General features: G+C 48.2%; 1 protein-coding gene across 24 annotated transcripts in view; it reads right to left on the bottom strand.

The window, feature by feature from the left end:
• Positions 1-24,406, bottom strand: part of LOC116951355 (myelin transcription factor 1-like) — a 291,238-nt gene that overhangs the window by 113,267 nt on the left and 153,565 nt on the right. For all 24 annotated transcript variants that reach the window (XM_032970065.2, XM_032970058.2, XM_032969992.2 and 21 more), the window contains 2 exons: positions 4,409-4,430; positions 2,377-2,442 (listed from right to left, as the gene is read on the bottom strand). In XM_032970065.2, coding sequence (XP_032825956.1) covers positions 2,377-2,442; positions 4,409-4,430 — 88 coding nt within the window. The remainder of the gene's footprint in view (positions 1-2,376; positions 2,443-4,408; positions 4,431-24,406) is intronic.

Raw genomic sequence — 24,406 nt, 5'->3', positions numbered from 1 at the left:
TTGGTGTTTTCCTGTGCCCAGCCACCACCCTCCTCCGCTCCTGAGGTGGGGGCTGGGTAATATACTAATTCACATGTTTACTCCGCCCACACACCTTTAAAGAGACGCGGTCCTTGCTTGGCAGCGTTCACTCAAGCGCTGCCTTCTGGACAGACCTGTTTCTTCACCTGAAGAAGGCTACTTGTGTAGTGGCCGAAACGTCGTGAGAATTTTACTTTGTTATGTTTTATTGTTATTATTGTATTTCCATTCTACGTGACTTTACCGAAAGAACCAAGAAAAAACGAAACGCTGCTTGGTAACACATCAATAATAAGTAAATATAAAACTACACTACAAACTGCACTCAATTATAAACCAACAGAACCAATGCAACTAATATATATGTAACCTGACAAGTAAATTGTAAAAACAATGACTCGATAACCACTCAAGCGTAATGGCACGAGAGCTCAACAGGCATCCATTTCAAATGAAGTCATTTGAAATCAAATTGACTTATTTGAAGAAAACATATTTGAATGTATTAACGGATGTAAAAGTAGCCCATTGAAATAGCAGTCCGTTGAAGACCATTTACAATGTTCTCTTTTAAGCTATCGGAGATAATTAACATTATAATGAGCTAGATCGAAATACAAAGAGCGACCAACGATGTGGCGATTGGTCGACCGGACATGTGTGAAAAAGAGCTTCATAGCTCATCGGATTTCCTCCAGTACAAATAAATATTCTGATTCTGATTTCAGGGGCTGGATATTCGAGCACAGAGTGAGGTGAAGGGGCCACGCTCGATGTCCGAGCCGACCGCCTGATGAAGCTCGAAACGAGGAGGAGCTTCATCAGTCACAATCTGATCATCAAAACGCTGGCCAAGTATGAATGACATCTTTGTAAACGTAACAACCTTGTTGTGGGCGTTAGAGGGTTCATGACATTAATTTCAGTATAAAGCCACCAACACGTCGCTAAACCAATAAATAAACCTGGATCACGCAGCCATTCTGTGCGATTATTCAGATCGAGATATCTGCTTCCAAATTCCAGTTGCCCACGAACATCCTGCAAGGTGCAAAAGAAGTCCTTGACCCTCTAAACAGCCGCCTCCCCTTAATAAGAGGCGGGTGGAATAACACGGCGAGTGTGTCTGGTGAAGTGATTGGATTTCGTAGGGCTGATGGTAACATCCCACCTCATTGAATCAAGCTCCAGGTTCAACAGCAGGGTTTCTCTAACTTGATAGCATGTGCAGTAATCATCAGGTCATGAGTGTACATTGCACGCAGGGAGTCAATATGGTTAACCAGTGGGAGGGCATCCTTTGGCTGAACCCACAATGGGATTCAGCAAGATTCTCAGCATGCCTCACAAAATTATGTTGAATAATCCTCCGCCAGCACCTTACCCAGTATGACGAGAAGAGAGATTCCCCAATATGCGTTACAATCGGTGCAACCTTGGTTACTCTTATAATTTGAGACCACCACGGAAATCTTAATAGCCCTCGCGTACATAACACGTCCCGTTGTCCAAGGGAGTTGCGTTGACGTCATGCAGAGCGGCTCACCCGTTGTTATTATCACTCCCCTCCATAAGCAGCTCGCCACAGAGGTCATCCACGCCTGTTAGTTTATCCGGTCACACTCCACGCGTCCTTGACAGAGGACACATTTGTCTCGAATGCACAGGGATTGTGCCTATGTCTTCTACCCAATGAGGCCCTGCAACTCTGGCAACGTCATCTCTCCCTTTGCCCAATGATGTGTGTGAGCCTCGGGCCTCCCTTTCCACTGGGACATCACAGAAACACTCGCTAAATTGCCAAATCTGACCCTGATTTTCAGAGATAAAATTTGCCACCGGTCCTCTTTATTGTTGATCAAAGGGGCAGCACTACAAGTTGCACTTTTATGCTTTTAAAAGTGCAACTTGTGGTCACGGGCTTCATCATCTATGCCATAGGAAAATTACTTCTGGCTTCTCATATTGTTATTCAATTTAGCAAATCTGGAAAGATCATGGGTACAGTATACTCCCAACTGGGATTGCAACTTACAAACTTATCATCGTGAATCGGATGGTCTGCCACATTGCCCAACTAGTTAAGTGACCACCACAGCTTAGTTTTTCTGTACCAGACTAAAACACCCTTAACGCTTGCTAACCCAAATATTATCCATAATTTATTTTTCATAATCAGTGGATAAGTAATATCAGATTCAACTTGATAACACATTGTTATATTTGTCTATCATTTTGTTTTACAGTGGTTTAAATGAAAACTCTGTCGTACAGTGTTTTATTAATATACTGTACGTATATGGGTAGATATTTCAGTATCATTTTGGTCATGGTGGCTTCAATTCAATGTCATACCTTCTGTGTCTGGAAAACAATTTCCCACCAAGGTGCCCTCCTGTATCACAGTTGTACGGTGGACAGCTGAGGAAACAGAAAGAAATTACAAGCATGTGCAACGCATTCTGTGTCAGTACGTACGTATGTTGAACTTTGTGCGCACCGTACGTAGCCAACAGCGCTAATCAGAGGTGCCAGTAACCATGAACGGTGCGGCAGATGGAACCGGTTAATGTGGCAAATTCGCGAATGGATCTGACACAGGACGGACTTTCAATAGCATTTTCTTTGTTGTTGGTACCGCAGTAATATATGGACAGAATTAAGTGGACACGTTGATTAACCACACATAAACAACATTACTATTCGTATTAAAGTTTTTGGATGTAATTACACAGCATCTTGCCGGTTTACGTTTACCATAAACTAAAATGTGACCATTTTAAAGCCAGCTGTAAGTGACCATTTGTATCCAATCATGTTGGAACTTACTCACGCAGCCTTATCACCATCACGCACTCGGGGGGGGGGGGGGGGGGTTGTTTTTAAAAGCAAACGTTTAAATATATTGGAAATGAGTAATAGGTCAAAAGATAGACGTATATTGTAAGTGCCTGAACTCAACATGTTAAAATGTGTTTTTATATGGCACAACGCATGTCCAAAGCATATAAGTATGTGCGTCCATTTTTTTTATTGAATTCTTCAACGTGTTTAGTAGTAGCCGTCACAGACATCTATAAAATGATAGATGAACGTTGTAATTTGGTGAGATGTTTTTTGTTGTTGTAAGTATTGAGTTTTCAAATTGAGTATGAATTCAATAATTGACTCTCTTACTGAAAAAGCCTCAATAAATAAACAACTTGTAGGGCAGGCGAGGAGTAGGCCACAGTTAGTTTGCCAACTCCACGTCCCTGCCGCTATTCGGTGCCATAATCTTGACTTGAAGTTTTCGTGACTGCAGGAATTCATATTCATTGGCTCTTTCGGTAAAGTCACGTAGATAGGTGCAAAGAAAATAACAAAAACTAACAAAAAAACTACGACGTTTAAGATCGCAACACAAGCGTTCGTTATCAGGAAAGAAAAAGCTGTCCCCCTCTTTTTTGTTATTTTATTTCAACCTATCTACGTGACTTTACCGAAAGACCCAAAGAATATGTGCCATAATCAGTATGGAGATGCTTTATTATAGCAATCCAACCATCACAGTTTCTGTAGAAATGTCACTCCCAGATTGGCCCACTGCCAAGTATAAATCTAACGGCAGCACCTGGTATTGTATGCACAGTATACGCTACTGTATCCTATTGTGTATTACTCATACCCACCACATCCATACATGATGTAATGCATTCTGTAGTGGATATTAAGGTTAAAAGTCTTCACTGCAGAGTGCGGTCTCAAAAACGAAAATGGAGGCAGAAGTGGAAAAGCTATAAATTATATTGGCAATTCTGACGGACAACCCCGGATTGTTAGATATGTTTTTTATCCTCAGCAAATTCAACACACATGAAAGTAATCGCCGGCTGGTAAGATGCAATGTACACTTGAACGTTGCCACTAATAACAAGGACAAACCGAGATAGCTAACATCAAAAATCGTCTTCAAGAGGCAGGATAATTTATACTGCTTTTAAGCAATAAATGTAAATTCCTTGACAAAAAAAAAGATTCAATTGATTTCCATTAAAAAAAATGAACTACCACCTCTAATGGACGATGCACTGAACATATGGGACAAAGAAGCGAAAAAGATAACAAGTTATCTTGAAACCGCAAAGAGGGACGTTAAGCAAATAAAAGAGGGAGCTATTTAAAGGGAAGACTGTCAAACGAAAGACAGAACACGCTGAACTCGGGGAACAAAACACGAGGAAAAGGTGGGAAGAGACAGAAGAGACGGCGTGAAAACGACCGAAGATGTCAAAGGTATCGGAGGGTAAAGAGGGGAAAATAAACAATTCGGTGATTGGCGATTTGGTTCTAAGGTGGATGCGTAAGAAACACCGGGGATGGTTTGTTAATGGACATTAATATTTACCTGAAGTAATCCGTAGGTTCAACTGGATAAAAAAGAGAGAAACAGATCAGCAGAAAAAGTCAGAAATGTCACTCGTACAAATGTATGAAGGACACCCTACAGATCACGTTAATATTTAGGTACAGGTCACATGACGGAAATTAGCGCATCTCTACATAACAATGTTACATCATATATATGACAAGTGCATGGCATATAAATAAATCACTACCTCACTTGTTATTAAATAATATAACCTTCTGGGCTACGACCCTTCTTAAAAACAAACACGTCAGGCATAATACAATAGTATTTCGGGTCTTATTCAAGGAAAGTTTCCATTTCATTGAAAGTCAAAATGGTCACAGTGGTTTCCCTTTCTCTGCAATCTGAAGAGAGAAACTTCCAACTATATCAGTTTCCACGTGATTATTATAGACTGAGGTATTAATGCCAGGCGTTGTATAGTTTTTATCAGCATATTTTTTTTATACACCACTGCCAAAGCAGTCCCTTACGTTTTAAAAAAATGTTATAAACAGCATTATGCTTTACTTATTGAAAACGTGCCTTTAGGCAACTGCTATTATGACATCCATTGAAAGACAACAAGGATTCCCCATTTAAACTCTATACTCCTGGGTAGTACGCGTTATTAGCATTAGCTCGCCAGCAATGATGTTGGCACTTACTTTAGACTCGATTAAAAAAATTTTTGTTATATATATAGCGGTGTAACATGGCAAGCCATCATAATAATAACAATGCCCACCACTTTTAAGCACTTTAAGGGAATAATTCAGGAATTATTCGCTTACAGTGGTTATCACTTATTACTGGTGAACACTGTGCGTTTAAACAGTGTTCAATGTGGTTTGGCAGCAGGAGGCACCCTCGGAGTGAAGCATGGAAGCCATTGGTAGTGCGCAGTGTGCTCTGTAGCGAGATGAACATAAACGGGTTCATCTTTTATTGTTACAGACATTTTAAATAAATGTGTGGCATCTGTAATGGACCCTATCTCATCATTATAGAATTTCTACATCTGTAATGGACCCTGTCCAATCATTCTAGGAATTCTAAATCTGGGATGGACCCTGCCTCATCATTCTAGGAATACTGCATCTGGGATGGACCCTGCCTCATCAATCTAGGAATTCTACATCTGGGATGTGTTGAAAAAGGGCCGTATACAACAGATGGACCCTGCCTCATCATTCTGGGAATGCTACATCTGGGATGGACCCTGTCCCATCATTCTAGGAATTCTAAATCTGGGATGGACCCTGCCTCATCATTCTAGGAATTCTACATCTGGGATGGACCCTGCCTCATCATTCTGGGAATGCTACATCTGGGATGGACCTTGCCTCATCATTCTAGGAATTCTACATCTGGGATGGACCCTGCCTCATCATTCTGGGAATGCTACATCTGGGATAGACCCTGCCTCATCATTCTAGGAATTCTACATCTGGGATGGACCCTGCCTCATCATTCTAGGAATGCTACATCTGGGATGGACCCTGCCTCATCATTCTGGGAATGCTACATCTGGGATGGACCCTGCCTCATCATTCTGGGAATGCTACATCTGGGATGTACCCTGCCTCATCATTCTAGGAATGCTACATCTGTAATGGACCCTGCCTCAATATTCTGGGATTGCTACACCGGCGGCGTTAGCAGTTGGCTGGGAATGCCAAATGAGATGCTCAGAAGCAGAGCAACCACCCCTGCTACTCGGCTCAATGGGAAGAGTAAAAACAAACACCGTCCCTCCGTTCATCGTAAGGAAGAAAATGAAGAGGCTAAGTAGATAACTGCGGGGCCAGCAGGGCTCCAAGTCCCCAGGAAAATTGGAAGCATTGTGGAGGAGTGAGTTTGTACATGTGTGTATGCGTGTGGAGTGGTGGTGCAACGGTTAGCACTATGCTGCGTTACGAATCCAGCAACCCTGATTCGATTCCCGCTCACGGCCAACACCAGTGACGATTATCTGAACCGGTCCTGGGCCTCCCCTAGGTCGTCTCAGCCTCAAATGAGTATCTGGTGCAGTGTGTAAACATCGCCACTGGGGGAGACAAAGGCGGCCCGGCGTGGCGCTGGCCACCCGCGCCCTCGTGTGCCGTGCCGGCCTTCCAAGGTGCTACTTGCTAACAGCACTTGCCCCAACAGTCTGCTAAGGCTATACGGGGAGCTTTGTCTTGTGTATGTGTGCGATACAACTCGAACGGCCTGCTTGAGCAATCTTATATCACGGGCCAGTCACGTTGTGCACACATTAGCTAACCCTGGAGCCTCACAGCTAAGCGTACACACCAGCGTGATGAGGTGTCCTCAAGTTCTATCCCAGCAATGAGTGGTATGCTTTTGACCTTCAGAGCCATTTGGATGGCCAGTGTTATCTATTTTTTGTTTGTTTAGCAAGAGCAGCGGTGGAGAAGACTGGTAAGGCATGTGCAGTGGTGCCGGATACCGTGCTAGATAGCCACTTGCTGCTACCACGAGAAAAACAAGACTCGTCAAACGTTCTCACGGAAGTTTACTTCAAATTAAACAAAAGCAGCGCATGAAAGGACACACAAAGTACTGTGGGGGAGGGAAAATTATTGCAAGCTTCTATGTAAATCACACACACAGGGCACTTCATTTACACTATAGTCTTAACACACTCGAGACCCTTAAAACGAACACCCTCTGTGACCATGTCAATATTATTTAGAAACCCATACTGAAATGTTACTGTAAATTACTTTAACTCCAGTGGAATGCCTCCTATCTACGACCCTTGTATCCACAACTCTTGTTATCTGCGGAGTGCAATGGATCCTGTTGGGCAAATAACTGCAAAGTGCTGTTATTTGCGCACCAGGAGTAATTCATCACGGGACTCCATTATTCATTTTAAAAAAGAGGCCCAACTGGAAAAGACTTCCTCTACGTTCCGTTGATACCACATCCCACGCCTGGCCATGAATGTGCAGCCGAAGGGAAATCACGGACAAATCACGGCGGAAATGAAGAGCATGCCAAACCCCTTTCACGCCATCCTTAAATGTAACGCGCAGGAGGGATGCAAGATGTTAACTACCTTGCCTGGTATACAGGAGGCAGTGGGTTCAATCCCGACCCTGACACCTGCTGCATATTTGAAACATGCGTTGAGAGAGCATTTGGCTGCTGTATATTTCCACGTCATAAGCCACTTCGTTGAGTTATCACTTGTGATAACCAGGTCGCTTCTAAAGAAACAGCTACACGCCTCAGTGGGCCTTACCTGGTATAAAAAAATCATAATTTTTTTAGATTTCCACGATGGCAGAGGTGAAGGGTCGGGGCTTTATAAGGTTCACAGCATGGAACGTGACGAGAGCGCTCGCTCTAGGAGGTCGCTGCACGCCGCCGTGTGGAGACGTAACAATTGCAAACACGATGGTCATTTTGGAAGAAGAAAAAAAACACCCAAGTCGACCAGAAGCTTACAGTCTTGGTTTTCCCATTGGAAATCTATGGAAAACCACGATTGCTCGCCTCACTTGCCGATTGCAAATTAAAGAGTGCAAAAGCAGAAAAAGTAATAACGAGCAGATATTCCTTCCGCGCTTTGATTGCAATAATGAGACCAGATCGATAAATGCCATTTCGTGGAGATACTGTGATTTGTATTCAGATACGGGCTACAGTTTAGATTTTCATTGTAACAAAAAGAAACAATGCTGAGATATGCTAATGCAGTATTATACATCACTTGCCTGTGTACAATTTGTTTTAATGACACACGGCAAACTTTTAGTTCATTTAAGCTAATGCCGTCCAGTTACGGTCGCAACAATCGTTTTTTTGGACGGACTTGGCGAAATCCGATGCCCAATCACAATCGCGTCCAATCTGTGTTGCACGAACTTATTTAGCCGTCCGCACATTCGTCAGCGTGCGAGGACCTAGTTGTCCAAACCACCGCGCTGGGAGAGAGAACCGGCGTTTCTCTGCATTCCAAGTCCACTGCGTTTGCTGTGTCAAGAGATGAATTTCAGGGAGGAGTGGCCAGCCTCTTAGCCTCGGAGAACAACTCCCACCCTCTTTGCCATTTCGGTAACGTGCCTGTTACATAACCAACAGCGAGATTATTCTCGCCAAGCCTCGTCCGACGTAGTATATTTTACAAAGTGTAAAACATATCTTACTATTATATAATCTTGGGTCTTTCGGTAAAGTCACGTAGATAGGTTCAAATATTATTTTCTTTGAACCGATCTACGTGACTTTACCGAAAGACCCAAGAATATGAATTCCTGCAGTCACGAAAGCTTTAAGTCAAGATTTATCATTGCAAGGTCGATAATTAAGAATAAGAAGAAACGAAGCAAACAAAAATACCCCACACTTTTCTTCCCCCCCAAAAAATTATATTGTGAAATATTATTTTGTTGCAATTCCAGTTTGAAACCCAAGCATAACGGTACGTCTCCCCCTCTACCCTGACTCACGGTGTCCATGATTAAAAATGTGGGGCGGAAAAAAAATGTATCCCATTATCCTTGACAAGCAATGTTATGGACCATGAAATCAGGCGTTCCCCGTGCATGCGTGTTGCACTCAAGCCTAACAAGCCAACACGTGTGCGGCATGCGTGCAGATGTAGCCAGCGCAGTGTCTGGCGCTCACTCTGGACAGCATGTTACGGTGAAGCGGCGCAGCACTATAGAGTACCGTGTGGTACAACAGCTGCACAGCAACGATGCTATGGCGAAGCACAGCAGCCCTGCACATCTGCAGGATGCAAGCGGCACGCACGGATCCCCCTGGACGTGCGTGCAATGAGCAAGGAGGCCGGCACGGTGCACGTGTATTTATAGCTGCATGTGCAGGGTTGGCCGCTGCAACATAGCACGGGCAGCTTGCAGTTGCGTTTCTGTAAAGGGTGCACGCTCAAAATCTGCAGTTGTGCACGAGCATTGGAAAGGAGGTTGCAATAGTACACAGCACTGTGCATGCAGCATGCATGCAGCAGCAGCGTTCAGCAGCAGCATCGCTTCCAGACGGCAGGGCACACACACACATCACACTTTGTATGCAGCTCTGTGAAAGTGCATGCGGCTTTATTCACAGTGGGCTCGATTTCACACAATTCATGCTTCTGCCATCGCCATTCCACACAAGCCTGTCTTGTCAATATATAGGGGAAGCTTATTTCGGATCATATCTAAGAGGCAATCGTTATTATTGCAGTGCAAATAATTTGGCAAGTATTAGATTAGGTTGCTGTGGTTTTTGTCTGTTTTTCTGAACATTTTTTTTCACTAACCTCGTGTATGCATACAGTGTATGTACGCACTAATATTTGTCTTCGTGAAATGTGTACACGCCAAAATCCCCGATATGCATGATGTCGCACGAGCGTGGAAAAAAATCATGATAAAATAATAATTTAAACCTGTCACACGCACAGTGTTCATTCACTCTCGGAGAGACAGAACGTGAGTCAGAGGCGCAGAGAACCACAGACAAACAGGGAGGCAGCCACGCGGTGAGCCGGCATCAATAATTGCCCACGCTCTGCAGTCCTCTATATGTAACGGTAGATTAACGGCCAATTACTAAGTGTCGACATGTGAGAGGAAACCGGAGCACCCGGTTAAAAAAAAACGACACGTGTGCGCGAGGCGTAAACATTATATCACCGTGCAGAAGGAACAGGTGGAGTCCACGTATTTGGTGGACCACCTTTTCCTGGCAAGCCAGGGGTTGTGGCACATCGAAGGCCACAGGAAGGGAACTTTAGCGACACCTCTGTGTGTGATCCACCAACCCCCGCCTCCACAGTGCTCGATCATGGACATGCGTAGCCGCCACCACCACCAGCCAGGCTAATTCTTCTTTGATGAGTGCTTCTCTAATACAATCTTGACCCATCACGTTGAAATTTCCATTTCACAGACTGAATCTCTAATCGGCAATTGCCTAATGTTTTGTAATCTTCTAATGCAGGCGACTACAGCAGATGCTCCAGGCATGTTTTATTTCAGTTAAACTTGTACAGTACAATCTATGGTCATCATTACAGTACGCAGTGTTTATGTTTTCGCAATGTTCCTCTGCATAAAAAAAATGTAAGCTCGGTAATTACGTATAGTACTCAACGTTAGTACCCGTACTCCCATCTCTTGGAAGAGGAGAGATGGGAAAGATGGGATTACCCACAAATTTCCGCCGCCAGACGCGACCTGCCAATCAACGGCACGATGGCACCGTCCCCATTGATGCTGCTGGTCGGATAGAGGCGGTGGGGTAAGGGGGACGGTTAAGATAGTGCCCCATTTTTTCAATTGCCGCACCGGGAGACAAAGATTAACACGGCAGTAAAGTGGGGTTACGTTATTGTAAGTTAATGCCTGCATGCAATTGTTTTTTTTTTTCTCTCTCCAAGCACTGCGGTCATATAGTGTCGTTTTAAAACGAACGTGGTTGGGTGGTTGAGCAAGGCAAGTGATGTCCTGGCATGTGTCTCATTTCCTTGTTGACCCCAGGATGTCACAGGGGGGTAATAGTTTCCCCTAAGTGAGCTCCCTGGCCTGCCTCAAAATCTCATCGTGCAACGTTCCACCAGATGGGCCAATGTGGGGACAGACAGCTTGGGACCAATGCTCCTGGCTAGCTTGGTTCTAATGCAGTTCCCAATGATCATGCATATGAGGTTAAAGTTGGGTCGGCTGCACTGCCCAGATTCAGCACCTTGGACAATTTCATTGGCTCGAGAAATCTGGGCACAAATGTATTTTGCCATGGCCCAGGAAAATCTTGGTTCCATCAAGGTAATCCATCCAAGGTTGGACTGTCTTCCTGTGTCTATTCAACGACGTGTCCAATCCTCCAATCACTGTGTTTCTCTGTTTCCATCATCTGAACCGAATCGCAGCCTTTGACACCATAGATCATTCAACCTTCCTCAGATTCCTTCAAGACTATGTTAGTATTCGCAGGCTTTTGCTCATACTTTGCAAACGGTGTTCCAAAATGCTCTGTTTGAAGTCCTGCCCTATTCTCAGTGTATCTTCTCCATTTGGCAAACTCACCTCCAGTATCGACATCGATCTCAATGTACTGTATCTGCTGATGACACTCCGCTGTGAATCTCCATTGCCTCACTCTTCTCTTGATTCTGTCTGGTCTGCGATCAGCCCAAAACATTCTCCTACGGCTAAGAGTAACTAAACATAAGCCCTCCTTATTGGCAATAAGTCAGTCCTTAGTAAAGATTTATGCTACACCATGCTCCCCTTAAACTCAGATATCAATTTTGCAATTAGCATATGGAACATTAGTGTCATCCTTGATCCCAAACCATCCTTCTCCCTTTAAACCACTTACTTACATGGGTGTTACAGCTGCAACTGTTATATTTGTTTGCGACTGTTACAGCTAGAGAACATTCCATATACGAACCCACGGTGTGCACCATATCAATCTTGTTCGTGGTTGTGCGTCGATTTGTTTAGTTATTTATTTATTTGCTGCGTGATATGCATGCACACTGCCTCGGCTGTCTTGTTTCTGTTCTTGAAGCCGAACAAATGTGTTTGACATTGTATAAACATACACTGCATAAGTTGTAGATTAGAAATTTTTTGTGTTATGATGTGTTTGCTTTACATGTATCACGTGACACACTGGACACCCTTGCCAATTAGATATTCCATCTCAAAGTACAGTTGTATCCAGCTAAAATATTGGCATAAGTATAAAACAAATACTGTGCAACCAAAATTGCTTGCATCTGCTATTTATTCTCCCATTGCTGCTCAGACCTTTATTTGCTGTCTTCATCACAGCTCGCCTAGACCACGATGTATCCACTGCTGGATTAAGGGCTCCCCCATACCACCACCGTCCCTCAACAATGCCAACGTACATCTCACTCCTTCACATTCATCGATCTCATCGATTCATCTCCATGGTGGTCATGTGCTCGGGCAGGTTGTGCATATGTACCTTAAACTCCTTTCGCGCCGTACGTAGCCAACCATGCTAATCGGAGGTTCACTCATTTGGCTGCACGTTCATCACCAGTCTTGTTCATCGGCCATCATACCTTCTGCTGATTTGTCCTGCCCAAGCCCACTTGCTTTCATGTCTCCAATGTGTTTGCTTCCCGATACATGCGTTTCCTCTTCCTGTCTTTCCGTGCAAATGCTGAGCATGAATATTATTATTTCCACACTTCTGTGTGCACTTTTCACCTTGTGCGGCGTCGTTCCCTCTGTCACTGTCCACGTTCATTATGGTTACGTCACAGCCGGCGATATGCGCCGTCGTTGCAACTGCGTTCTTCCCTTCGTGCACACCGGTACGCTGTCTTTTCAAAATCAGATTCAGCGACCCAAAAGCACCCTCGCCCGCTCTTGTTTCCCTTTTTTTTTGTATCGTGATCCACACTCATCTCAATGTTGGGTTACGAGTAGCTGAGCGTAAATTCAAGTGAGCGTCTTCAAGGGCTATAAATTGACACAAATATGCTCCAATCATCTGGCTTATAACTTAAAATGTATGGAAACCAAAATATGTGTACAGCGTCCATTGTTCTGCCTATTGGAGGACAATAACAAAGTTTCAACGTTCATTTCTTTACGAGCCTTCCCCTATGCAGGTTTTAATGTGTGCTGAATTAAAGTCTGGCATTGCAGTTTGAAATCCGTAAAACACAAATAATACAGTTTTGGCCATCAACATTTGAAGTTTTTGTTGTTGTCAACCCTAGGACAGCAAAAGTTTGTGTCTGTAGGGTTGAAAGGGCGCCAAATCCAAATATGGCATCGTATGTTTGACAGCAATGGACGGTAGACAATGCCTGCTCCGAACGACTCGTATTGAGTTTGCATCGTTTGTTGTGTTTGCAAATGTGTTTCGCCAAAAAAAAATTTTATGTGTCCATCAAACTTTCTTCACGTGACTTTTGTTTTGCCTATATTCATCGTGAATTTCATTTACAGCCTTCTTTTCATGCACTCCTTCAAACAACTCCTGTGATTAATGTTCATTGGTTGCTGTAATGGCTATATCGCCATGCAAAGCTAAGATGGATATAGTATTTTCTCCATTTATATTCATGGCTTTATTTCTCCAAAGCAGTTTTTGGTAGAAAACTAATAATTTGTTGTTGTGAACAGGCTTGATGTGCGTATATCTAAGACGTTATTAACTCAGCTGATTAGGCCCCATTGAGATAATCAGCTATTCTACAAGGATGACCACAGCCCAAGACAACGCAATTCAATAGTTACATAGAGACCCATAGAGTTACATAGACTCAAAGAGTTGCATAAAGATCAATATGGTTACATAGACTCATGTAGTTACATAATGACAAAGAGAGTTGCCAAGAGACCCATAGAGTTGCATAGAGATCCACAGAGTTACACAGAGACCCATAGAGTTACATAGAGACTCGCAGACCACAATCCTAGACAGTTGGCCGTGTTGGCGAGTTTACATGACATTGCAGGGTGGAGGGAAATTTGTAAACTAAAAAGAGCAAAAACAACTACAACAACTGTTTAACACGACAACATACTGCAAACAGGATGAATAATTGTGCTTAAATACAATTTTTTTTTTAAACAGCGTAAAAACATGCAGTCACAGACGAATGTAACTACACCACCGTATATACATACGGGGCGTCATACATAATAGAGCTGAGGGTGAGCGAGTCTCCTTTGTTTGCGTCGTCTCGGATTTGTATTTTGCCCATGGGATCCCGGTTCATCGGTCGTTTCTTTGCAGATGGTGTCGATAATCTCTAGGCATGTAACGATGCATCGATTCATCCACCAACGTCCAATCTGTTTTTGCTCGTGATACATGCGTCGAAGCACGCAAGGATTGCCTATTACAATTCGTTGCAAATTAAAAGCGCTACGTAGAAACGTGAGCTCGCGAGACGAAACAAAGCAGGCAATGCTAACGACGCAGGATAGACAAACAACGGGATGCAGGCGATGCAGGCGATGCGAAGGAGACGAAGATAAATTAAGGTAGAACATAGGGGATGGACAATGATGTGCAAAAGAACGAGGTGGACAACACTAACGAGACGGAGTATAAATGACACGGACAATACAAACAAGATGGAATAAATGAAGGAGATTATGCTAATGAGACAGACAGAACAAATCAGACAGACAACACACTACATGATACATGAGACAAAGCAAGAGATAATCCATTCTTGAATCGGACCACAGCCCCAAATTGTAGAATTAATTCCAGTACCTTTTTACGTAGATAGAAATTAATCATTAATAATAAAATAATAATTAGTAACTTCTTTTTCCCTTTCTACGTGACTTTACCAAAAGACCCAAAGAGTATGAATTCCAGTAGTCACGAAAGCTTGAAGTCAGCACAAGCAGCTTTTCTTAATCAGTAAGGGTCAAACATAATGGTATTCTATACTCGTTTCCTTTTCTAGGAGATTATTGATGGTGTGTCTTGCATGGCATCCTTAATTCACTCCCCGTTAACTATAGGTGATCCACGATACTGAAATCAGACCTCTCACCTGCACCACTCCACCCCAATGGCTCCCCATATAATTTCGGGTCAACTCCAAGAGTGGCCTCACTCTTTTTAAAAGTCCTCCGTGGAATTTCCCCTGCCTACAATTTGCACCTTCCCAGATAGACTCGCCCTTCACACATAGACTCGCTCATCCCAGATAGACTCGCCCGTCCCAGATAGACTCGCCCTTCCCAGATAGACTCGCCCTTCCCAGATAGACTCGCCCATCCCAGATAGACTCGTCTTTCCCAGATAGACTTGCCCTTCCCAGATAGACTCGCCCTTCCCAGATAGACTCGCCTTTCCCAGATAGACTCGCCCGGCCCAGATAGACTCGCCCTTCCCAGATAGACTCGCCCATCCCAGATAGACTCGCCTTTCCCAGATAGACTTGCCCTTCCCAGATAGACTCGCCCTTCCCAGATAGACTCGCCTTTCCCAGATAGACTCGCCCGTCCCAGATAGACTCGCCCTTCCCAGATAGACTCGCCCATCCCAGATAGATTCGCCCTTCTCAGATAGACTCGCCCATCCCAGATAGACTCGCCCATCCCAGATAGACTCGCCCATCACACATAGACTCGCCCTTCCCAGATAGACTCGCCCTTCACACATAGACTCGCCCTTCCCAGATAGACTCGCCCTTCACACATAGACTCGCCCATCCCAGATAGACTCGCCCATCCCAGATAGATTCGCACTTCCCAGATAGACTCGCTATTCCCAGATAGACTTGCCCTTCCCAGATAGACTCACCCATCCCAGATAGACTCGCCCATCCCAGATAGACTCGCCCTTCCCAGATAGACTCGCCCTTCCCAGATAGACTCGCCCTTCCCAGATAGACTCACCCATCCCAGATAGACTCGCCCATCCCAGATAGACTCGCCCTTCCCAGATAGACTTGCCCTTCCCAGATAGACTCACCCATCCCAGATAGACTCGCCCATCCCAGATAGACTACCCCATCCCAGATAGACTCGCCCGTCCCAGATAGACTCGCCCATCCCAGACAGACTCGCCCATCCCAGATAGACTCGCCCTTCACACATAGACTCGCCCATCCCAGATAGAGTCGCCCATCCCAGATAGATTCGCCCTTCCCAGATAGACTCGCTATTCCCAGATAGACTTGCCCTTCCCAGATAGACTCACCCATCCCAGATAGACTCGCCCATCCCAGATAGACTCGCCCTTCCCAGATAGACTCGCCTTTCCCAGATAGACTTGCCCTTCCCAGATAGACTCGCCCTTCCCAGATAGACTCGCCTTTCCCAGATAGACTCGCCCGTCCCAGATAGACTCGCCCTTCCCAGATAGACTCGCCCATCCCAGATAGATTTGCCCATCCCAGATAGACTCGCCCATCCCAGATAGACTCGCCCATCACACATAGACTCGCCCTTCCCAGATAGACTCGCCCGTCCTAGAGAGACTCGTTCCTTCACACATAGACTCGCCCTTCCCAGATAGACTCGCCCTTCACACATAGACTCGCCCATCCCAGATAGACTCGCCCATCCCAGATAGATTCGCCCTTCCCAGATAGACTCGCTATTTCCAGATAGACTTGCCCTTCCCAGATAGACTCACCCATCCCAGATAGACTCGCCCATCCCAGATAGACTCGCCCTTCCCAGATAGACTCGCCCTTCCCAGATAGACTCGCCCTTCCCAGATAGACTCACCCATCCCAGATAGACTCGCCCATCCCAGATAGACTCGCCCTTCCCAGATAGACTTGCCCTTCCCAGATAGACTTACCCATCCCAGATAGACTCGCCCATCCCAGATAGACTACCCCATCCCAGATAGACTCGCCTGTCCCAGATAGACTCGCCCGTCCCAGACAGACTCGCCCATCCCAGATAGACTCGCCCTTCACACATAGACTCACCCACCCCAGATAGACTCGTCCATCCCAGATAGACTCGCCCATCCCAGATAGACTCGCCCATCCCAGATAGACTCGCCCTTCCCAGATAGACTCGCCCTTCCCAGATAGACTCGCCCATCCCACATAGACTCGCCCGTCCCAGACAGACTCGCCCATCCCAGACAGACTCGCCCATCCCAGATAGACTACCCCATCCCAGATAGACTTACCTTTCCCAGATAGACTCGCCCATCCCAGATAGACTCGCCCTTCCTACATAGACTCGCTGTTGCCCAGATAGACTCGCCCATCCCAGATAGACTCGCCTTTCCCAGATAGACTCGCCCTTCCCAGATAGACTCGCCCATCCCATATAGACTCGCCCATCCCACATAGACTCGCCCATCCCAGATAGACTCGCCTTTCCCAGATAGACTCGCCCTTCCCAGATAGACTCACCCTTCCCAGATAGACTCACCCATCCCAGATAGACTCGCCCATCCCAGATAGACTACCCCATCCCAGATAGACTCGGCCTTCCCAGATAAACTCGCCCATCCCACATAGACTCGCTCATCCCAGATAGACTCGCTCATCTCAGATAGACTCGCCCATCCCAGATAGACTCGCCTTTCCCAGATAGACTCGCCCATCCCAGATAGACTCGCCCATCCCACATAGACTCGCCCATCCCAGATAGACTCGCCCTTCCCAGATAGACTCGCCCATCCCAGATAGACTCGCCCATCCCACGTAGACTCGCCCATCCCAGATAGACTACCCCATCCCAGATAGACTACCCCATCCCACATAGACTCGCCCTTCCCAGATAGACTTGCCTTTCCCAGATAGACACGCCCATCCCAGATAGAATCGCCCTTCCTACATAGACTCGCTGTTGCCCGGATAGACTCGCCCGTCGCAGATAGACTCGCCCTTCACAGATAGACTCGCCCTTCCCACATAGACTCGCCCTTCCCAGATAGACTCGCCCATCCCAGATAGACTCGCCCTTCCCAGATAGACTACCCCATCCCAGATAGACTCGCCCGTACCAGATAGACTCGCCCGTCCCAGAGAGACTCGCCCTTCACACATAGACTCACCCACCAGATAGACTCGCCCATCCCAGATAGACTCACCCACCCCAGATAGACTCGCCCAACCCAGATAGACTCGCCCTTCCCAGATAGACTCGCTCATCCCAGATAGACTACCCCATCCCAGATAGACTACCCCATCCCAGATAGACTCGCCCTTCCCAGATAGACTTGCCTTTCCCAGATAGACTACCCCATCCCAGATAGACTCGCCCTTCACACATAGACTCACCCACCCCAGATAGACTCGCCCAACCCAGATAGACTCGCCCTTCCCAGATAGACTCGCTCATCCCAGATAGACTACCCCATCCCAGATAGACTACCCCATCCCAGATAGACTCGCCCTTCCCAGATAGACTTGCCTTTCCCAGATAGACTCGCCCATCCCAGATAGACTCGCCCTTCCTACATAGACTCACTGTTGCCCAGATAGACTCGCCCATCCCAGATAGACTCGCCTTTCCCAGATAGACTCGCCCTTCCCAGATAGACTCGCCCATCCCACATAGACTCGCTCATCCCAGATAGACTCGCCCATCCCAGATAGACTCGCCTTTCCCAGATAGTCTCGCCCATCCCAGATAGACTCGCCCATCCCACATAGACTCGCCCATCCCAGATAGACTCGCCTTTCCCAGATAGACTCGCCCATCCCAGATAGACTCGCCCATCCCACATAGACTCGCCCATCCCAGATAGACTACCCCATCCCAGATAGACTACCCCATCCCAGATAGACTTGCCTTTCCCAGATAGACTCGCCCATCCCAGATAGACTCGCCCTTCCTACATAGACTCGCTGTTGCCCAGATAGACTCGCCCATCCCAGATAGACTCGCACATCCCAGATAGACTCGCCCATCCCAGATAGACTCGCCTTTCCCAGATAGACTCGCCTTTCCCAGATAGACTCGCCCATCCCAGATAGACTCGCCCATCCCAGATAGACTCGCCCTTCCCAGATAGACTCGCCCATCCCAGATAGACTCGCCTTTCCCAGATAGACTCGCCCTTCCCAGATAGACTCGCCCTTCCCAGATAGACTCACCCATCCCAGATAGACTCGCCCATCCCAGATAGACTACCCCATCCCAGATAGACTCGACCTTCCCAGATAAACTCGCCCATCCCACATAGACTCGCTCATCCCAGATAGACTCGCCCATCCCAGATAGACTCGCCTTTCCCAGATAGACTCGCCCATCCCAGATAGACTCGCCCATCCCACATAGACTCGCCCATCCCAGATAGACTCGCCCTTCCCAGATAGACTCGCCCATCCCAGATAGACTCGCCCATCCCACGTAGACTCGCCCATCCCAGATAGACTACCCCATCCCAGATAGACTACCCCATCCCAGATAGACTCGCCCTTCCCAGATAGACTTGCCTTTCCCAGATAGACTCGCCCATCCCAGATAGACTCGCCCTTCCTACATAGACTCGCTGTTGCCCAGATAGACTCGCCCGTTGCAGATAGACTCGCCCTTCACAGATAGACTCGCCCTTCCCACATAGACTCGCCCTTCCCAGATAGACTCGCCCATCCCAGATAGACTCGCCCTTCCCAGATAGACTACCCCATCCCAGATAGACTCGCCCGTACCAGAAAGACTCGCCCGTCCCAGAGAGACTCGCCCTTCACACATAGACTCACCAACCCCAGATAGACTCGCCCATCCCAGATAGACTCAACCACCCCAGATAGACTCGCCCAACCCAGATAGACTCGCCCGTCCCAGATAGACTCGCTCATCCCAGATAGACTACCCCATCCCAGATAGACTACCCCATCCCAGATAGACTCGCCCTTCCCAGATAGACTTGCCTTTCCCAGATAGACTACCCCATCCCAGATAGACTCGCCCTTCACACATAGACTCACCCACCCCAGATAGACTCGCCCGTCCCAGATAGACTCGCCCATCCCAGATAGACTACCCCATCCCAGATAGACTACCCTATCCCAGATAGACTCGCCCTTCCCAGATAGACTTGCCTTTCCCAGATAGACTCGCCCATCCCAGATAGACTCGCCCTTCCTACATAGACTCGCTGTTGCCCAGATATACTCGCCCATCCCAGATAGACTCGCCTTTCCCAGATAGACTCGCCCTTCCCAGATAGACTCGCCCATCCCACATAGACTCGCTCATCCCAGATAGACTCGCCCATCCCAGATAGACTCGCCTTTCCCAGATAGACTCGCCCATCCCAGATAGACTCGGCCATCCCACATAGACTCGCCCATCCCAGATAGACTACCCCATCCCAGATAGACTCGGCCTTCCCAGATAAACTCGCCCATCCCACATAGACTCGCTCATCCCAGATAGACTCGCCCATCCCAGATAGACTCGCCTTTCCCAGATAGACTCGCCCATCCCAGATAGACTCGCCCATCCCACATAGACTCGCTCATCCCAGATAGACTACCCCATCCCAGATAGACTACCCCATCCCAGATAGACTTGCCTTTCCCAGATAGACTCGCCCATCCCAGATAGACTCGCCCTTCCTACATAGACTCGCTGTTGCCCAGATAGACTCGCCCATCCCAGATAGACTCGCCCATCCCAGATAGACTCGCCCATCCCAGATAGACTCGCCTTTCCCAGATAGACTCGCCTTTCCCAGATAGACGCGCCCATCCCAGATAGACTCGCCCATCCCAGATAGACTCGCCCATCCCAGATAGACTCGCCCTTCCCAGATAGACTCGCCCATCCCAGATAGACTCGCCCTTCCCAGATAGACTCACCCATCCCAGATAGACTCGCCCTTCCCAGATAGACTACCCCATCCCAGATAGACTCGCCCGTCCCAGATAGACTCGCCCTTCCCAGATAGACTCGCCTTTCCCAGATAGACTTGCCCTTCCCAGATAGACTCACCCATCCCAGATAGACTCGCCCATCCCAGATAGACTCGCCCATCCCAGATAGACTCGCCCGTCCCAGAGAGACTCGCCCATCCCAGATAGACTCGCCCTTCCCAGATAGACTCGCCCTTCACACATAGACTCGCCGATCCCAAACAGACTCGCCCATCCCAGATAGACTCGCCCATCCCAGATAGACTCGCTCATCCCAGATAGACTCGCCCTTCCCAGATAGACTCGCCCTTCACACATAGACTCGCCCATCCCAAACAGACTCGCCCATCCCACATAGACTCGCCCTTCCCAGATAGACTCACCCATCCCAGATAGACTCGCCCATCCCAGATAGACTCGCCCATCCCAGATAGACTCACCCATCCCAGATAGACTACCCCATCCCAGATAGACTCGCCCTTCCCAGATAGACTTGCCTTTCCCAGATAGACTCGCCCATCCCAGATAGACTCGCCCTTCTTACATAGACTCGCTGTTGCCCAGATAGACTCGCCCGTCGCAGATAGACTCGCCCTTCACAGATAGACTCGCCCTTCCCACATAGACTCGCCCTTCCCAGATAGACTCGCCCATCCCAGATAGACTCGCCCTTCCCAGATAGACTACCCCATCCCAGATAGACTCGCCCGTACCAGATAGACTCGCCCGTCCCAGAGAGACTCGCCCTTCACACATAGACTCACCCACCCCAGATAGACTCGCCCATCCCAGATAGACTCGCCCTTCCTACATAGACTCGCTGTTGCCCAGATAGACTCGCCCATCCCAGATAGACTCGCACATCCCAGATAGACTCGCCCATCCCAGATAGACTCGCCTTTCCCAGATAGACTCGCCTTTCCCAGATAGACTCGCCCATCCCAGATAGACTCGCCCATCCCAGATAGACTCGCCCTTCCCAGATAGACTCGCCCATCCCAGATAGACTCGCCTTTCCCAGATAGACTCGCCCTTCCCAGATAGACTCGCCCTTCCCAGATAGACTCACCCATCCCAGATAGACTCGCCCATCCCAGATAGACTACCCCATCCCAGATAGACTCGACCTTCCCAGATAAACTCGCCCATCCCACATAGACTCGCTCATCCCAGATAGACTCGCCCATCCCAGATAGACTCGCCTTTCCCAGATAGACTCGCCCATCCCAGATAGACTCGCCCATCCCACATAGACTCGCCCATCCCAGATAGACTCGCCCTTCCCAGATAGACTCGCCCATCCCAGATAGACTCGCCCATCCCACGTAGACTCGCCCATCCCAGATAGACTACCCCATCCCAGATAGACTACCCCATCCCAGATAGACTCGCCCTTCCCAGATAGACTTGCCTTTCCCAGATAGACTCGCCCATCCCAGATAGACTCGCCCTTCCTACATAGACTCGCTGTTGCCCAGATAGACTCGCCCGTTGCAGATAGACTCGCCCTTCACAGATAGACTCGCCCTTCCCACATAGACTCGCCCTTCCCAGATAGACTCGCCCATCCCAGATAGACTCGCCCTTCCCAGATAGACTACCCCATCCCAGATAGACTCGCCCGTACCAGAAAGACTCGCCCGTCCCAGAGAGACTCGCCCTTCACACATAGACTCACCAACCCCAGATAGACTCGCCCATCCCAGATAGACTCAACCACCCCAGATAGACTCGCCCAACCCAGATAGACTCGCCCGTCCCAGATAGACTCGCTCATCCCAGATAGACTACCCCATCCCAGATAGACTACCCCATCCCAGATAGACTCGCCCTTCCCAGATAGACTTGCCTTTCCCAGATAGACTACCCCATCCCAGATAGACTCGCCCTTCACACATAGACTCACCCACCCCAGATAGACTCGCCCGTCCCAGATAGACTCGCCCATCCCAGATAGACTACCCCATCCCAGATAGACTACCCTATCCCAGATAGACTCGCCCTTCCCAGATAGACTTGCCTTTCCCAGATAGACTCGCCCATCCCAGATAGACTCGCCCTTCCTACATAGACTCGCTGTTGCCCAGATATACTCGCCCATCCCAGATAGACTCGCCTTTCCCAGATAGACTCGCCCTTCCCAGATAGACTCGCCCATCCCACATAGACTCGCTCATCCCAGATAGACTCGCCCATCCCAGATAGACTCGCCTTTCCCAGATAGACTCGCCCATCCCAGATAGACTCGGCCATCCCACATAGACTCGCCCATCCCAGATAGACTACCCCATCCCAGAGAGACTCGGCCTTCCCAGATAAACTCGCCCATCCCACATAGACTCGCTCATCCCAGATAGACTCGCCCATCCCAGATAGACTCGCCTTTCCCAGATAGACTCGCCCATCCCAGATAGACTCGCCCATCCCACATAGACTCGCTCATCCCAGATAGACTACCCCATCCCAGATAGACTACCCCATCCCAGATAGACTTGCCTTTCCCAGATAGACTCGCCCATCCCAGATAGACTCGCCCTTCCTACATAGACTCGCTGTTGCCCAGATAGACTCGCCCATCCCAGATAGACTCGCCCATCCCAGATAGACTCGCCCATCCCAGATAGACTCGCCTTTCCCAGATAGACTCGCCTTTCCCAGATAGACGCGCCCATCCCAGATAGACTCGCCCATCCCAGATAGACTCGCCCATCCCAGATAGACTCGCCCTTCCCAGATAGACTCGCCCATCCCAGATAGACTCGCCCTTCCCAGATAGACTCACCCATCCCAGATAGACTCGCCCTTCCCAGATAGACTACCCCATCCCAGATAGACTCGCCCGTCCCAGATAGACTCGCCCTTCCCAGATAGACTCGCCTTTCCCAGATAGACTTGCCCTTCCCAGATAGACTCACCCATCCCAGATAGACTCGCCCATCCCAGATAGACTCGCCCATCCCAGATAGACTCGCCCGTCCCAGAGAGACTCGCCCATCCCAGATAGACTCGCCCTTCCCAGATAGACTCGCCCTTCACACATAGACTCGCCGATCCCAAACAGACTCGCCCATCCCAGATAGACTCGCCCATCCCAGATAGACTCGCTCATCCCAGATAGACTCGCCCTTCCCAGATAGACTCGCCCTTCACACATAGACTCGCCCATCCCAAACAGACTCGCCCATCCCACATAGACTCGCCCTTCCCAGATAGACTCACCCATCCCAGATAGACTCGCCCATCCCAGATAGACTCGCCCATCCCAGATAGACTCACCCATCCCAGATAGACTACCCCATCCCAGATAGACTCGCCCTTCCCAGATAGACTTGCCTTTCCCAGATAGACTCGCCCATCCCAGATAGACTCGCCCTTCTTACATAGACTCGCTGTTGCCCAGATAGACTCGCCCGTCGCAGATAGACTCGCCCTTCACAGATAGACTCGCCCTTCCCACATAGACTCGCCCTTCCCAGATAGACTCGCCCATCCCAGATAGACTCGCCCTTCCCAGATAGACTACCCCATCCCAGATAGACTCGCCCGTACCAGATAGACTCGCCCGTCCCAGAGAGACTCGCCCTTCACACATAGACTCACCCACCCCAGATAGACTCGCCCATCCCAGATAGACGCACCCACCCCAGATAGACTCGCCCATCCCA

The sequence above is a fragment of the Petromyzon marinus genome, chromosome 3 (genome assembly GCF_048934315.1).
Source record: "Petromyzon marinus isolate PM22_M1 ecotype Great Lakes invasive population chromosome 3, UKy_Petmar_22M1.pri1.0, whole genome shotgun sequence".
NCBI lineage: Eukaryota > Metazoa > Chordata > Hyperoartia > Petromyzontiformes > Petromyzontidae > Petromyzon > Petromyzon marinus.
This window is presented reverse-complemented; position numbering and strand designations above follow the sequence as displayed.